Source organism: Hermetia illucens, chromosome 4 (genome assembly GCF_905115235.1).
Source record: "Hermetia illucens chromosome 4, iHerIll2.2.curated.20191125, whole genome shotgun sequence".
NCBI lineage: Eukaryota > Metazoa > Arthropoda > Insecta > Diptera > Stratiomyidae > Hermetia > Hermetia illucens.
Window position 1 is genome coordinate 104,274,042 of NC_051852.1, and position 17,864 is coordinate 104,291,905.

The following is a 17,864-nucleotide window of genomic DNA, read 5'->3' on the forward strand; positions in this document are numbered from 1 at the left end:
TCTGTATTTCTTATGTAAGAATATTTGAGAGGACATTTGTCCCATTTAGTTTTCCAAACTATTCACTTTAGTGTGAAACTCACCTTCAAAGTCTTCATTTGCAATAAATTTTCACAAAAGAGACAACTTTGACCTATCATAACACTGTTAGTAATAAGAGATTAGATTTTTGTCTGCTATTTGTAGTCTAGCCTAAAATTGATAGGGGTAGCTTCCTCCAAACTACAATTTTAAGTTTTCAATGTAAATATATATTTCGGGAGCAACTTACCCCCTTCATCAGTACAAAGCTACCCACATGTTAGTAATAACGCAATTTCCAGTAGTAATCGCTTCTCTAATACATATAGTCTATACTCATGCAAAACTTGATGATTCTAGGATAAACTGAAGGGAAGTTTTTAATCAATTTCTTTTTTATTAACTATTATTAGCTGTCTTTAAGCAGATATCGGCATGGACAGTATTTCAAAAACGTTTTTTTACGCGAAAAAAAGAAGAAACGGCGAGCGACTACAATCTAACTCAGTCGAAACGGATATAAAAAATGCCAAAACTATCAAGAATTTGGTCACATAACGGTGAATTCTGTACGATTCAAATAATATATGTAGTTATTTGTTCAAAGATTTAGCAGAACTTTAGTGATAACGTTGTAACTACATCAGGAACCCCCCAGAACACCCATAACTAAAAGCTCTTCCGGTGTTGTAAAGCCAACCGCAATGCCAAATAATCAGTCAATCGTTAGTTATGCAAATTTTCAAAGACCCATTCCATAGGAGCATTCAACTGCAAACTCCGTTTGCCAAAATTTTCGCTTCCAGACCCAGTTTATGTCATTAATAGAGAATATGTTTGTAAAGATGATAACCGAATATTAATTCTGTAGGTTATTATCCGTAAAAAAAAATAAGTTATTGAAATATATTAAGTCAAGGTAACTCGAGCTTACTACTTTGCTTCAAAATAACCCAGCTGATTCAAAACCAGTTGGAAACCGGAATTCGGACGCCTCAGTTGTTAAAGGTACTGGGTTTTCTTCTTCAGAAGTGAAGAAAGAATTAAATGGTTTCTGAAATGCCGTATAGGTTTTCAACATACATAAAAATGTTAGTCTACAACGGCAGAAGTTTTTAACTATTTCCATTCATCCAAGCCTTAGTCAACGTCATACGAAAATGAAAAAAAATCCCAATCAAAAACTTTTTTATGGGATTCGTCGAATTTTTTTTTTTTTATTTTATTGAACTACCATTCCCTTATGTCAAACAAATCGAAACACTAGAAGCTCACGCTTTGGGTATAAAGGTTTTGTGTTCATCTTATGTGAGAAACTTCTACGCACATTTTCCCATCCGTATATAGCTACAAATCCAACATATTCTTTTATTTTTTCCAAACAGACATAGATATTATCCTCACCCTAAACAAACAAACTGCCTATTACCGAATACTGTAGATATGCATGCACGTATATAAATTGATCGTACCCATATTTCCGATTCACTTCATGCACAAAAGCATACATATGTACATAAATAGTGCGTATATTCTGAGTGAAATTATGCGGTGTTTCCAACGATTAATTAATTGAAATAATAAGAACTTGTTGTTTCTTTTTCGTTGGTGTGGATATTTATTCTTGCAATACTGATATTTCGGTACTTGTTAGCACTGATGAAGGGAACAAGTGGTTCCCGAAATATCGGTATTTGCAAGAATAAATATCCACACCAACGAAAAAGAAACAACAAGTTCTTATTATTTCAATTCAGTGCGTATATTGAATACCGCTGGTTTAATGTACAAATATATTTATCTGAATTAGACACTTCACTAGCACGTAAGTTAGTTTGGAGTAATTTAGTTTGCTATATAAATAGCTAAAAAACTAAAAGTTTCTTCGCAACACCTCATTCATGTCAGCTCACTTTGTTGTGGTATTGACGAATTGATATGTGATAATGACGAAATACATCTTTTAGAATGCATGCAATTCACAAAAAATTGCAAAGTTTCACCCTCTATAACTTTGTTAGTAATAGTTGGATTTTCTTCAAGCTTGACCAAATTATCTCTTATGTTATTCCTTTTGCCAAATTTCGTATTTCTAGGATGAACTTAAGGGAGATCGCCGGGAAAATTTCTAAAATATGGAAATATACTATTATTAACTTTATTTGTGCAGATATCGGAACCGGATGTACTTGGAGGCCTTGATTACTTAGAGATACGCCACTGTGATTTTTTTCAGATTTTTTGACTGGATAGGTTCTGAGAACGAGACCTGCTTCACTTTTTGGGGCACACACTTTGAGCCCTCACTCCTCTATCATTCACCCAATATCAAACAAGATCATTTTCGAAAAGTACTAATTGAACCCAATATCAAACAAGATCATTTTCGAAAAGTACTAATTGAACCCTTTCATTCGATGCCCAATCATCATATTTGGAGAAGAAACATTTTTAACCCCCTTTCACAAGTAAGGGAACCCCCCCCCCCCCTCAAACTCAATTCAAAATGGCGCCACTGGCTTTATGTGAAGGGATTCACAGATCACGCCTTCTTACCAAATTTCGTGGCAATTGGGTTAGTCGTTTTGAGTAAATCGGAAGTGACAGGCAGACAGACATTGAATCGATCTTAATAAGGCCTTGTGGCAAATAATTTGTGGAATGTCAAAAGTTTTTTGGCTTTTTTTTTAACGGTTTGATACAGATTAACATTGAATTGTATAATTTGGTAGTGTATTCTATAATACTTTGTGATTTGTTTTGTACTCTTCCCCAGAATTGATTGATTTCACAAGGATGTTCACTATAGCTGGTTCTTAAGGTAAGCATAACAATTTTCAACCGGACCTAAATATAGGTTCTGTGTTAGCCACGTAATTTCAAATTCTTCGTTGCTGATTCATTCCTTTGCGAGTCGTACTTTAACTGACGTGATCTTTTTTGAGACCCCCTTTTTGAAGACGGCTTTGAATTCTGGGCTGTTTAATCACATTTAAATTCTTGATAATTCTAATTACAGAGCCTTGACCAATCCGCAATGTTTTCGTTTGATTACCTTCCTTGGCATTAGAAATAACTTTAATTTATATTACGATGCTAAAAGGTCTCAATGCAACTCAATAATGTTGCATAGTTTAGCCCGTGTTTAAACAATGACTATCAAAATGTATTTTCCCATTATAATATGAATAAAAGAAATATTGTTATGAGAACAGTTTTTCACTAAGTACGAAATTGAGCCAATGATGCGCCAGGGTTCTCTTTTCAGAGAAAGGGGGGATGGAGAAAGGGAAGCCTGATTTCAAATTGAATGGGTCATTCCCGCATTATAAAGTACTGTCATAAATAAATTTTTCTGCTAACAGCAACACATACGTCATAATGAGAAGTTCTTTATACCTTCCAATAAACAGCGTTGATTCATTTCTGCACCATACTGTATATATTTAAATAGAACATTACATTACATTTACATTACACCCCCACTTCTACATTGGAAAGGAATGCTATTTATGACTGCATTTTAATTATTTTAATTTAATTATTGTGACCTTTTTAAGTAAAACAGGATACCATAACCAAAAAATTGTTACAAAAACCAAAGTTTTACGGATCAGATATGTACATATCTACGCATATATAGCAGGTAAAAGTTCTCTTCTCCCAATCGGGCTAGGAAACAATATCATATCATAAATTACACTTTAAAGTTCTGCGCGGCTAGATAAACATATTTTACTGCATTCATTATTCACGTGAACACTGCAAGCAGTGACACGCAAGATGAACTCGAAATTGACTCCATTAAGCATGACGTGATATTTTTCAATACAATGCTGAATCCATGCTGCGATTGCATTAATTAAAAAGTCCGCTCCTCTGAGGATAGGGCAACAACAAGTCTACAGTTAGGCCATGTGTGATCAGCATCCATATAATAGTCTCACCATTGTTGGCACGATCGCTTAAGATTCGCAAAATATTCCTCAAGTATGGATTCAATGGAAAATTTCGATAAAGAAATTTGCAGTTTTGGTTTTAGTAGTAGATATTCTGTCAATATTAACCACGCAACCCGAATTTTTAATTAAATTATTTGCAATGTACCACGTGCAACTCCTCGCAGTGAAGAAAACCTTTTGATTGGTACCTGTGAGTAGATATCCTAAAGCTTGCAATTTACTGTCACAACCTTATCGAATACAAGAAAGTTTCCCGCCAATATTTCAGTATACATAAAAGACAGAACTTCCAAACCCTTCATTAAATAAAAAGTAGACTGAAAACTTGCCGTTCTATCAATTCATAAGGGCATCTCTTGAATTATTGTATTATCCATCTACTATAAAAGTGGTTCCCGAAACAACGGTGACACAAACTTATTTCTATTGTTATGGAATGGATTGAGGGGAGCCACGACCTCTGCTGACGCAGTTCCTCACGGGACATGGAGGCTGCTATAGAAAGTATCGAAACCGCTTTGATTCTCCGAATTGTCTGCACGGGAAGACTGAAAGCATGGACAGCCATTGCCCCAGATTCGAAGCTCAGAAGAAGAGGCAAATGTATTCTCAAATTTGGCTAGCACAGAGGCATGCAAGCACATGCCAACAGAACACCTCAGTGGTGCTTCAATATTTATGGAGGAACTTTTATGATCAAGGTTAGGTTTTTTGGATACCCCTCCTCTCTAGGTCGACTCCGGTCAACAAATAGGATTTTTTTACCATTTTGAAACCATTATTATGTCACTACAATGCGTTAAGTAAAGCTTCTCCATAGACATGAAAAAAATTCCCAATGATAAGAGATGAATAGGCATCTACTAATTGCAAAAAAAGAACATTATTTCTCAGAGATGAAATGAACTGGAGGAGAACAGAATTTATCTTAAGGGGGAAACCACATTAAACGGCATATTTTTACCTATGTTTTTGAGATGTATTAAATAGGAAAAAAACTGGAATCCAATCAAATTTGTACATTATGTTAGTAATATTCCGAGCAACTTTTGGGATTTTTTTCGAAAAAATTGAGGCAAGAATAGAAGAAGCTTAGGCGACATTATTCCGCTGAAGTTCATAACTAGAGTCCTCCAATTGCGGGAAGGGTTTGCGACTCCAATTTTTATCTGTAACCAAAAAGGTTTTAATTTTACATTCTCAATTTATTTTCTCAGAATATGAACCTCAATGCGGGTGAAAATAATCAAAGCCAAACGGTTTGCAGCTGTAGGAAAGGAAATTTTCTACAACTTTTTGTTACTGATAACGCAAAAAGGCACCCTTAAAGTATGATATCATCCCAAATGTTGGTTCATATTCTTGGAAGTTTTATAAAGAACCATACCTCTAAATTTCGAAATGATCGGTTTCTTACTTGCTAAAATTTCTCACTCTTAATTATAACAAATATAATACCACCAATCCAAATGCACTCGTAGGATGGACTGACGCCAAGTATTTACAAAAACGCTATTTACATTGTACACAATATTAGATAAGGATATAAAGCGACTATATCCTGGGTAACAAGTCGATTCTGAAAATTTCGTAATGTGGTTTCCCCCTTAACTATAATTTGTTGGCATATCCTTATGCCAATATATTATCATGTTAAGTAGAAGCCTTGAATCGTATAGGCGAAAAATGGGGGAGGAAAAGACACATCAATGATGAGGATATGTACACTGAGCAATTACAGGCAGTTCAGGATGACATTCTGGTGGATGATCCCAATGCCAAGGAGACAAGACCTTCCCCGGACATGTGTTGAGATGGCAGGTACTTGGTGATCGTAACAATAACGAAGAAAGGCTTGTAGACTTCTGAGCTTTCATCGCCTATTCATCAACGGCACATTGTTAAAACACATTTCGCCGACAAATCGCAACTACACAACACATTTTTCTCGAAATATTGGCTTATGCACACCAAAATAAATACTAGCGAGAAAGAAAAATCGTTTAATTCTTTGCATTAATTTAGTCCCTAGAAGCACCACAGGAATACAGTTGGAACCTTTTTAAGGTTTTGTGTAAAACAAACAAAATTGATACACCATCCGTCTCCCTTTTGAGACTGAAGGTGAAAATCTTTGAAAGGGTGTCTCGACTATTAAAACCCCCCGCCTTCTCTTTTCTCATTCCCCGCAGCATCACCGCAAAGCATTACTTCAAGTCGAAGACTGCACTTTAAGCGACCAAGTCTTCAACCAAGTTCCGCCTGAATACCCCTTATTACTCACTCGTTTTCCTCTGACTTCAGCATTTCCGCGATAATATTCTGAAAGAATTTTCCGGACTCCTCCCGTTAAACAAAATCGCAGACAGTAGAACGTGGCATGCTCTGCGTACTCCGAAGTTCAACCACATTCAGGATAAAATGAAGAATAATCTAACCTGAATCGGTACAGATATTTCCTGTAACCATCATGTTGGTCAAAGGGTAGTATAGGTCCCAGGGCGAAACGTGGATTGGTGCCCACGATGGAGCATAAAACCTGGGAAATGCCTGCTGAACCAACACCAACAGCTCTACTACCAAACCCTATCTCCACCTCCACGTGGTGACCGCTGGGAGCTCTTTCGTAGCGAAAAGCTGCAGACGGAGAAGGATGAAGGGGAGTCTCCCGCGCCTAAAAACGGGACAAACTGTACCAACTGGTCCTCCAGGTTGGGGGTTGGGTAGGGCTGACAACCCTACACACCTATACCGATGTTACGGAGCCACGAAAGGAGCCTCGGACAGGATGGACTTTACAACGACGGACCCGGCGACGACAACGGATCAACGATTTGCGCATTTTCTCATGGAACGTGCGCTCCCTGCACAGAGATGAAGCTGATGAGCAGCTAGCCGATACCCTGTCCCAATATAGGGCTGATATAACAGCGTTACAAGAGATGCGATGGGCAGGGACCGGTTTCCTGGAGAAGAGCCGCTACACCATATACTATAGCGGTTATCCAGTAAACCATGTGCTCGGAGTAGGTTTCTTAGTCAGCCAAAAAATGAAACCTGCTGATATCGGTTTTGAAAACATAAGCGAACGGCTATGCACTCTGCGCTTGCGAGGCAAATTTAGAAATATAAGCCTCATTAACGTTCACGCCCCTACAGAGGAGACTGCAGAGTCGGAGAAGGATACCTTCTACGAGGCAGTAGAACGAACCCTGGAAGCCTGTCCCAGATATGATATCAAAATCATACACGGGATTTTAACAGCCAAGTAGGGAAGGAGCCCGTATTCAGGCGATACATTGGCTCCCATAGTTTACATGAAAAAACAAATGATAACGGACTGCGGATTATTCAATTAGCAGGGTCGCACGAAATGGTTGTTGGAAGTACCTGGTTTGCACGGAAAGCGGTCCACAAACATACGTGGGCCTCTCCAGACGGGGCCACTTTCAACGAAATTGACCACGTGTTGATCGAACGCCGCCACCTCTCAGCCTTGATGAATGTCAGAACATTTAGGGGGGCCAATATAGACTCGGATCACTATCTCTTTGGCATGGTGCTCCGAGCTCGAATAACAATACCACCTAGAATCTCCTCTGACAGTCAGGTGAGAGTTAACACTGAAGCCATCCACAACACAACTCTCCGCGACACCTATAAGAGGGAAATGGATGCCGCAATAACTGCAGTCAACAGAGGACCTGGAGATGAAGCATCAACAAATGATCTTCACAATCACCTGAAGAACGTTATCATAAATACGGCCACAAACATACTTGGCCTCAGCCGCAAAAGGAGTCGGAACGGCTGGTTTGACGATGAATGTAAGCTAGCAACGCGGGCACGCGCAGAGACTTATCACGAACTCCGTCGAGCGGAGAAGCGACTTCACAGACGGAAAAAGGAAGTCTGGGAGAACCAACATGTCTGTGAACTAGAAAAGTACAGGGAGCAACCGCACCAGGCGCAGAAGTTTTACCAACAAGTCAGCAGGATGAAGCCTTATACACCTCGATGCTCATCCTGCCGAGACAAAGAGGGAAATCTGCTTTCCGACACAATGGGCATATTAGAGCGATGGGTTGAGTACTTTGATGAGCTACTGAACAACCAGAACATCGGCGAGTTGGAGGTCCCGCCAACTGAAGACGACGGACAAATACTGCCACCACCAAGTTTAGGAGAAACAGTCCGTGCAATTCATCGGCTGAAAAACCACAAGTCGCCAGGAGCCGATGGAATTACAACCGAATTGGTTAAATATGGAAGCGACCAATTACACCAAGTGGTTCATCAACTTGTGCTCAAGGTATGGGACAGCGAATCAATGCCTGACAATTGGCAACGAGGCATTATCTGTCTCATACATAAAAAGGGAGATATCACATAGTGCAGTAATTATAGAGGTATCACGTTGCTGAGTACCATCTATAAGATACATCATTGGCCCATACCAAAGAGGCTTCACTCCAGGCAAATCAGCAACAGATCAGATTTTCTCTGTGCGGCAAGCGATGGAAAAACTGTTGGAATATGGACAAAAGTTGCACCATCTGTTCATCGACTTTAAAGCTGCCTATGATAGCATAGCCAGGGTAAAACTGTACATGGCCATGAGAGAATTCGGTATCCCGACGAAATTAATTAGACTCGCTAGGCTGACCCTTACCAATGTGCGAGGCCAGATAAAAGCAGCAGGATCACTCTCAAAACCATTCGACATCAACAATGGTCTACGACAAGGGGATGCCCCATCATGCGTCCTCTTTAGCTTGGCCCTCGATAACGTGATCCGTGAAACTGAGGTAAATGCAAGAGGTACGATCCCCTTCAAGTCCACCCAACTACTGGCCTATGCTCACGATATCGGCATCATGGGAAAAACCATCCGAGACGTACTAACTACCTTCATCCAGATCGAGCAGGCGGCAATCGACCCGAGATCTTGCGTTGCACACCAATGAAGGCAAGACAAAATATATGGTGGCAACGTCATCACCAAAAACCAACCAACCAACAACATCAAACCGCACTGGTCAAACGGGAAGAATAAAGATAGGAGACTACAACTTTGAGACCGATGATAATTTCTCCTATCCAGGGTCGAAAATAACAACCGATAACAGTTATGATGATGAAATCCGCGCACGGTTGTTGTTAGCCAACAGAGCCTATTTCAGCTTACAAAAACTGTTCTACTCGAAACGTCTCGCCGTAGAGTCAAAGCTCTTACTGTACAAGACAATGCTGTCATGTGTGCAGTCATCGTGTATTCCTCGGAGACTTGGGTTCTTAGCACTGGGTGAACTCTTGGTCGCGTTCGAAAGAAGAATGCTCTGAAGAATTTTTGACTCCGTACATGGGGATGAACGATTCCGTAGTCTACATAACGACGAAATCTATGAGCGATACCATGACCGTCAAGTTGTGGATATAATCCGGCTCAATAGGTTACGGTGGGCGGGTCACTTAATCCGTATGGATGAGGATGACCCAGCCCGGAAAGTCTATAAGGGCAATATCTATGGTAGAAAAAGAAGATGAGGCAGACCCTGCCTGAGATGGAGCGATGGCATAGGTCAGGACGCCAGACAGCTTTTAGGGATATCGAATTGGTGGACCTCGGCGTAAATTCCTGATGTCTGGAGTTCCTTATTAAGGCAAGCCTAGACCGGATACCGGTTGTTGCGCCGTTGGTGATGACGATTATGAAACACCGCATAATTACACTCAGTTAGAAATGACTCTTTTGCTGAAACGGTTATGCCTCCCTTAAAGAAGGTTTTTCGTTTTTCGACGACACGGAGTATTCTATGATGATTATGATAAGATTTTTAAATTTAATTTGAAAAATCAGCCAAAAATAAACGAAATAAATGGAATGGCAACGTTTTATAAGTAATATTACCATTTGCTCAGGTCACTGAACCACTGTTCAATGGGTGTAACAACAAAGTAGCTGCGGCATATTAACATTTGATCTGCAGAAATTTATTTTCGTGCCAGACATCAGCCAACCAATTTCAAACTCACGCAACTCACGCAATTCTAAACATCCACCAGACTCTTCCTGCGAGCAGTCCACAACGTGAAGTACAAAGGTTGCTATATTTTTACAGAAATTTGGCAGAATGACAAATTTGCATGGTCATGCCACTGCACCACGCTCATCCCAGCTGAGTCCGTTGAATTCAAATTTAGACAGAGCCGGGAATATTTAATAATATTTACTGATGATTAATTTACCGCGTTTCGTTTATTGTTATTAATTTGCGTAGAAGCCTTGAGTGCAGTGCGACCACTTGAGTGCCCCGGGGCGACCGAGCAAAGTCCTTGCGGCAGATGACGGTACAAAACATTATCCACATACCAATATTCGATTTTTCAATTTATTTCATTTTCACTCAATGTTATCAATTCCGACATGCACAAAAAATAACAGTTTGGTAAACATTGGGAGTTGGGCTTCATAATTGCTGTCATTGGGAGGGAACAGATGCCATTAAATGGAGCAGCGGTTCGAGACAAGCGAAGATTACACTTTCCGGCAAAACTCGCCAAATGTATGCAGATACACATTGGACAATGTAGGCAGATCGCGGGAAATGAGCAAGTCCAAAGGTCGTTTTTCGATATTTTAAATGTTTCTCCTACGAATGAACCAAAAAGTCTCTTCGAGGCAAATGGCAGGAGCCAATGTAATGCGATTAAATGAACGCAGATTGTGGGGTTGAATGTTATTCGATTCAATCGATTTACCCGAACCTGTTCCAGTTGAACAAAGAAAAAAGTAGAACCAGACTCACCTGATTTTTCTGAAGACTAGAGAACTTCCGCAATTGTTGGAATTGATCCTGATGAGGCTGGGCCTGGAGAAAGGGGGTTACACTGTTGTTGTCACTCGAGGAAGTGCTCAACGCAGCTGCGCCCACAATCACGAAACCTTTCCTATTGCCACTCGCCAGTAATTTACCGTACCTAGAACACGCCGACGACCTTACCGTCGAATTCAACGGGGCGAGCAGGCGGCTCGAAAGACGGACGACTGACATTTTTTGTATATTGGAGTACTGAGCCCGCGATTAAGTAGCTAATTCAAGTCTAATCGACTCCTCTCTCCCGATAAAGAATCAACAAGCAGCACTTTCCGTTCGTACGTATCAATCTATTCTGGAATCCACTCCGATATCTGCTCCAGGAACTTTTATGGCTTCCTCACTACCGAATGGAAAACTCACGCGATGAAATTCCAACAGGAAAACACGGGCCAGATACTCCTCTCGGCACCACGATGGTCGAATAATGAGCAATTTAAAGCTCCAACAAGCACGGAAACAGCGAACGAGCTGGGAATATTTGAAACAAAGCAAGAGCAAACGAAAATAGCCCAGTGGCGGGGAGTCGCTCGAGCTAGAACTGTATCCACTTACCGATGTGACGGGAGGCGAGAAAGTGCAACTTTGTCCACATTTGTATGCAACTCTCAATGCGCCGATGCATATGGAGCTCGAAATATGGACAGAAGGACAGAGGAATGCACCACGCACTCACAAAATCACGCTTCACACATTCTCACTGCAACTTTGTGAACAGAACACAATCCCGCACGTGGGAGTAGTCTAGCTGCTCAGCTGGTTCGACTCGTTTGACAGTTCCCGTGACCATCTTCGTAGAAGTGCAACGAACAGAGAGAAACAATCGGTAGGGTTGGATAAAGTTGAGCGGGTTGAATATGGGGTTTAAAACGCTTGAATGGGGCTCCAAAGAGCCCCGTGGAAATCTGTTGAGAAACCGTTTTCAATAATTTTATCTAAAAATTTTAACCGGTCAGCATTATGCATCGTTGTACATGGTTAGTTAACATTTTTGTGTGGTCTTTAATTATTGGTTTGCTACCATTCAAAGGACCGATTAACAATTCTTGCGGTTGATTAGGATTTTTATTGAAAACAATAGAAACAAAACAATTTATTGCACTACTACATGTATATGTTTAGGATTCCGATTTGTTTCCTGCTTTTTTGTTGGTTTGTCTTTGCGATGTAGTGTGCGTTGTAAGATATAAAATTCAAAGATATTTTAAAACAATTAGTTTAGCGGTCAAATGAATTTGCTGAATTAAACCAACTGGCCGGATCCAGAATCGCATATTCCGCCTTTTAAGCTTCGACGAAGTCGCAAAGTGTGTATGTTATATTGCTGACGAGGGATGTTAGCGCACAGAATGGTCATTGGAAGTCCCTTGTTGATGAGTAATGAGATCCAAAAATTAACATAGATCGCTCCAAATGAGAACAGTTTCAACCAAATTGACCACGTATTGATCTAACAGCTGAGGGGCAATATCGACTCGGATCATCTACTCGTTGGCAAGGAAGGATGTTACTCGACACCTACTTGCATTCTCGGCAATATTATTTTTCAAAACCTGTTATAGTAAATTTTATTAAATGCAGAAATGATTTCCACCATTACCGACGAAAAGGCAAGGAGCCTATTATGGAAGAAATGGTCCGTGTAATTGTGTAATTGTTAAGAAGCGGATGAAAGGAAGGTAATCCAACTGCCCTAAGCAATTCATCAACGTGTGCTCAAGGTCGGCGATAAGGAATCAATGCCTGCTGATTGGCAATGAGACGTTATTTGTCAATTATATACAAGAAAGAAGATGATACCCATTATCATCATCATCAACGGCGCAACAACCGGTATCCGGTCTAGGCCTGACTTAATAAGGAACTCCAGACATCCCGGTTTTGGACCGAGGTCCACTAATTCGATATCCCTAAAATCTGTCTGGCTTCCTAACCTACGCCATCGCTCCATCTCAGGCAGGGTCTGCCTCGTCTTTTTTTTCTACCATAGATATTGCCCTTATAGACTTTCCGGACTGGATCATCCTCATCCATACGGATTAAGTGATCCGCCCACCGTAACCTATTGAGCCGGATTTTATCCACAACCTGTCGGTCATGGTATCGCTCATAGATTTCGTCGTTATGTAGACTACGGAATCGTTCATCCCCATGTACGGAGTCAAAAATTCTTCAGAGCATTCTTCTTTCGAACGCGACCAAGAGTTCACAATTTTTCTTGCTAAGAACCCAAGTCTCCGAGGAATACACGATGACTGCACACATGACAGCATTGTCTTGTACAGTAAGAGCTTTGACTCTACGGCGAGACGTTTCGAGTAGAAAAGTTTTTGTAAGCTGAAATAGGTTCTGTTGGCTGACAACAACCGTGCGCGGATTTCATCATCGTAACTGTTATCGGTTGTGATTTTCGACCCTGGATAGGAGAAATTATCAACGGGCTCAAAGTTGTAGTCTCCTATCTTTATTCTTCCCGTTTGACCAGTGCGGTTTGATGTTTTTGGTTGGGTAGTTTTTGGTGCTGACCTTGCCACCATATATTTTGTCTTGCCTTCATTGATGTGCAGCCCAAGATCTCGCACCGCCTGCTCGATCTGGATGAAGGCAGTTTGCACGTCCCGGGTCGTTCTTTCGAAGATGTCGATATCGTCAGCATAAGCCAGTAATTGGGTGGACTTGAAGAGGATCGTACCTCTTGCATTTAGGGCATCCGTTTATCGTAGGCCGTGGATGATGTAGAGTGGTCTTGAGAGTGATCCTGCTGCTTCTATCTGGCCTCGCACATTGGTCAGGGTCAGCCTGTGCCCGTGTGCAGTTTACCCTGCCATGCTATCATAGGCGGCTTTAAAGTCGATGAATAGATGATGCAACTGGTGTCTATATTCCAACAGTTTTTCCATCGCTTGCCGCACAGAGAAAATCTGATCTGTTGCTGACTTGCCTGGAGTGAAGCCTCTTCAGTATGGGCCAATGATGTTGTGAGCGTATGAGGCTATCCGACCTAATAAGATAGAAGAGAATATCTTATAGATGGTATTCAGCAACGTGATACCTCTATAATTGCTGCACGGTGTGATATCTCCCTTTCTGGGCACAATTTGATGAACCACTTGGTGTAATTGGTCGCCTCCATATTAAACCAATTCCGCTTTAATTCCATTGGCTCCTGGCGACTTATGATTTTTAAGCCAATGAATTGCACGAACTGTTTCGTCTGTACTTGGTGGTGGCAGTAATTGTCCGTCGTCTTCAGTTGACGGGACCTCCAACTCGCCGATGTTCTGGTTGTTCAGTAGCTCATCAAAGTACTCAACCCATCGCTCCAATATGCTCATTCTGTTGGAAATCAGATTTGCCCCTTTGTCTCGGCAGGATGAACATCCTGCTGACTTGTTGGTAAAACTTGCGCGCCTGGTGCCGGTGCTCCCTGTACTTTTCGAGTTCACAGACCTGTTGGTTCTCTCAGGCTTCGTTTTTCCTTCTGTGAAGTCGCTTCTCCGCTCACTGGAGTTCGTGATAAGTCTCCGCGCGTACCCGCGTCCTTTGAGAATGCAACATTACTCGGTATGCAGTATTCTTCCGTTTCGTTGTTAGCTTACATTCATCGTCAAACCAGCCGTTCCGATTCTTTTTGCGGCTGGGGCCAAGTATGTTGGTGGCCGTATTTATGATAACGTTCTTCAGGTGATTGTGAAGATTATTTGGTGATGTTTCATCTCCAGAATCTCTGTTGGTTGCAATTATTGCGGCATCCATATCTCCCCTTATAGGTGTTGCAGAGGGCTGTGTTGTGGATGGCTTCAGTGTTAATTCTCACCTGATTGTCAGAGGGGATTCTGGGTGGTGGTAGGCTCCGAGGGATCGTTCTACTGTCTCGTAGAAGGTATCCTTCTCCGACTCTGCAGTCTCCTTTGTGAACCTTAAAGAGGTTTATATTTTTAAATTTACCTTGCAAGCACAGAGTGCCTAGTCTTTCGCTCAAAGCCGATAACAGCAAGTTTCATTTTATGGCTGACTAAGAAATCTACACATGGTTTACTGGATGGCTGCTATAATATATGCTGTAGTGACTCTTCTCCTGGAAACCGGTCCCTGTCCAATGCATCTCCTGTAACGCTACTACATCAGCCCTATATCGGGACAGGATATCGGCCAGCTGCTTGGCAGCTCCATCTCTGTACAGGGAGCGCCCCTTTCATGAGAAAATGCGCAAATCGTTATTCTTTTGTTGTTGCCGGGTTCGCCGTTGTGTAGTTAATCCAGTCCGGGGGTCCTTTTGTGGCTTCGTAACAAGTTCTTTTCCGTATAGGGTTGTCAGCCCTACCTTCTCTTCTACTTGGAATAATAGTCAGCATGCGCATGTTACGGTGATTAGTCATTTCATCCACAAGAGAAGGAATTTCACCGGATGTGATACGGTTAAGAACCCTATTGAAGCGTTCTTTCCACCGCTTTGGTTGCTCCTCGGTCGTTAACGTTCTCCACAGGATTGTCGAAAGATTTTTGAAACCATTGCGTTCTGTTGCATCTTCCACTTCCCTCGGGATTTCGCTCGGTATCGGCGTATCCATTTCCACAATTCTGCAGTCAGCCAGATTTTATTACACTTTATGTAATTTAGGACGTGGTCGACGGCCCGCGTAGCACCCGAAAGACAACGATCTATAGAGCTATCTTGTCGAGCGGCAGCTGTACAAACAGTAGATATTGAGCTTCGAGGGTCGCAACTCTCCAACCCTGCAAAAAGTGATGGACGCAACTCGCAAACGATAGTGATGGTGACAACTTTTAAATCTATTGCTGAACAATCTCTTTGCTTGTACGGTTCACATGACATGTCCGAGCAGCGATCACAGTGTCAAGGCTTCCCTGACCGAAAACTTGCAGTCAGTTAGAAACCGGCTCCCAGGCCAAGGGAGCAGAGAAACAGATTTCATTAGATTGGCAACAAAAAGAAATACTTTTGACTTTTTCTATATTCTAAAGTGTTAAAACAACAAAAACATGCTCAATTATTCACTGTAGAACTTATGCGCTTCTCAACATTCTAAATGCTTTTTTAGGGTTTATCTGAAAAAAAATGTCGAAAAAAAAATAAAACATACTCTCCAAGTTGAGGATTTTGTCAAATCGAACGAAATTTTGTACAATTTGAAAAACAAAAGATTTCAGGACGCTCCGTGATTCATGGTTGATTTTTCTAGTCATAGCCATGAAGAAGAAATACCAAACAATGCACGGCTGTTTCGTTCGATCAAAAGCAAATAAATCAACTCATTCGTTGATTTTTCTGCATATTCCCTGATGATGTGAAATGATATTTTCCGTAACATTGACTGCAGATTCCAATGGACTTGGCATGATTATACGGTGCATTTTTTCTGGATTTGAGTAAATGTATGGAATAAAAATTCGACGACATAGTCTTGCCCGACAAAGAAGTCAATAGCTGAAAATGCCTTTTTTGTACCCCAAAACCATTCAAGGCCCGTGACATTTTTCCTAAACCCACAATTTATTTCGACTTATGCCAATAATTCAAGCGAATGCTGCAATACTATTGTTCTGCGGCTGCCACAATGACAAAATCCCATCGACTTCTTAAGTGTTCAGCGATTTGGTTTTTCCCATTTCCGTTAATCTTCTATTATTTTATTCAAAACTTGTTTTGTACTCTGCGCCGAGACCTTCGTCCATTGAATGTAGAATAAACGCTGTACAATCGCTCGCTCGTGTTACAGGGATGCATTGGAGAAAATGAAAATATTTGACTTGATTCTAGTTAATTGTAAAATAAATTCATTTACTTAAGAATAGATAAATGCAGTAATCACTACGTCGAGATTATTAATTTTTCCTTGGGGTACAGAATGAACTCGTGGTGCAAACAGGTTTGGAACAATAATGAATAAATGAATTTTTAGTTATGTACAAATGCAAAAATAGTTAACGAACCAACGCTTTGACGGCTCAATGGGCGCAGTATGAAAGCGATAGACTCTCGATCTCGTTGCTCAATCACTTGCACAGTATTAAGTGTGGTGATAGTGAAACTGAAGCACTGTCTCAATGAAAATAAAACGTGGGAAAGAAAAAAAATAATAACAAATAGACTGTATGAATGCCCTATACTCCACAAAGGAGTGAACAGGAAGCAAACAATCAACTCTGAATTGTGTGAATCGATCAAAACTCATTCGGTACATACATACTGTATTTTCTTTATTTTTATATTTTTTGCGTATATACACTTTTTTCGTTTTTACAAGTTATTTATGTGAAGAAATTGTGGAGTTAGGTTTGTATAATAGGAATGTTGGGGGAATTTGTTTCATATTTAAATAAAACATTTTCGATAGAAACTGAAGTTATGAAATTCATCAAAATTGGGATATTAATTGATAGAATGTTTACTCTGATCATAATTATACGTTGGAATTAAATTAAACTTTATTTTATAGTTAGATCTTCTTTTGTAATTTCAACTCAATAAGAAAAATAAATAATATAAATGCAAATCTGATCATTCCTCCTTTGTTACAAATCTAATAAGAGAGGAAAGGAGAATAGTTCTTTCGTTCCATAAGAACAACTAAATACGCTAAATTAAAGTTGAATATGCATATATATTAAATTAAATGTTGAAATTTAATATATTTCCGGAAATGCCTCAAATAATGGTTACCATCAGAAATACCTTAGAGGACGTTTAAAACGACTTTAATAATTTCCTTTTGAAATTTGTAATTATAATAAAGACACTGTGTCCACAGATGATTTCATCATAGCGAATATAAAAAAATGGAAGCATTTACACTTTTTGTGCTACTTTTCATTTTAACAACCAATTTGAATAATAATTCAATAATAGTAAAGAATTAGTCTCATTATTATTTAAATCTACGCTGATAACGGTGTAGTTTGTTAAGGAAAACCGCACATTATACAAACAAAAAATTTCGAATTTGATCACAAACAAAATATTTTAAAATAAAAAACTGAA

The 17,864-nt window shown here is 40.2% G+C and overlaps 1 protein-coding gene across 3 annotated transcripts in view; it reads right to left on the reverse strand.

Moving 5' to 3' along the window:
* LOC119653581 overlaps positions 1–11,617 on the reverse strand; it is a 34,697-nt gene extending 23,080 nt beyond the window's left edge. Inside the window, exons 1-2 of one of the 3 annotated variants that reach the window (XM_038058326.1) lie at positions 11,417–11,617; positions 10,793–11,332 (exon numbers count right to left, since the gene is read on the reverse strand). In XM_038058326.1, the coding sequence (XP_037914254.1) occupies positions 10,793–11,038 (246 nt within the window). In that variant the 5' untranslated portion in view covers positions 11,039–11,332; positions 11,417–11,617. The other 2 variants (XM_038058327.1, XM_038058328.1) reach the window with 2 other exon arrangements.
* Positions 11,618–17,864: the final 6,247 nt, after the last annotated feature.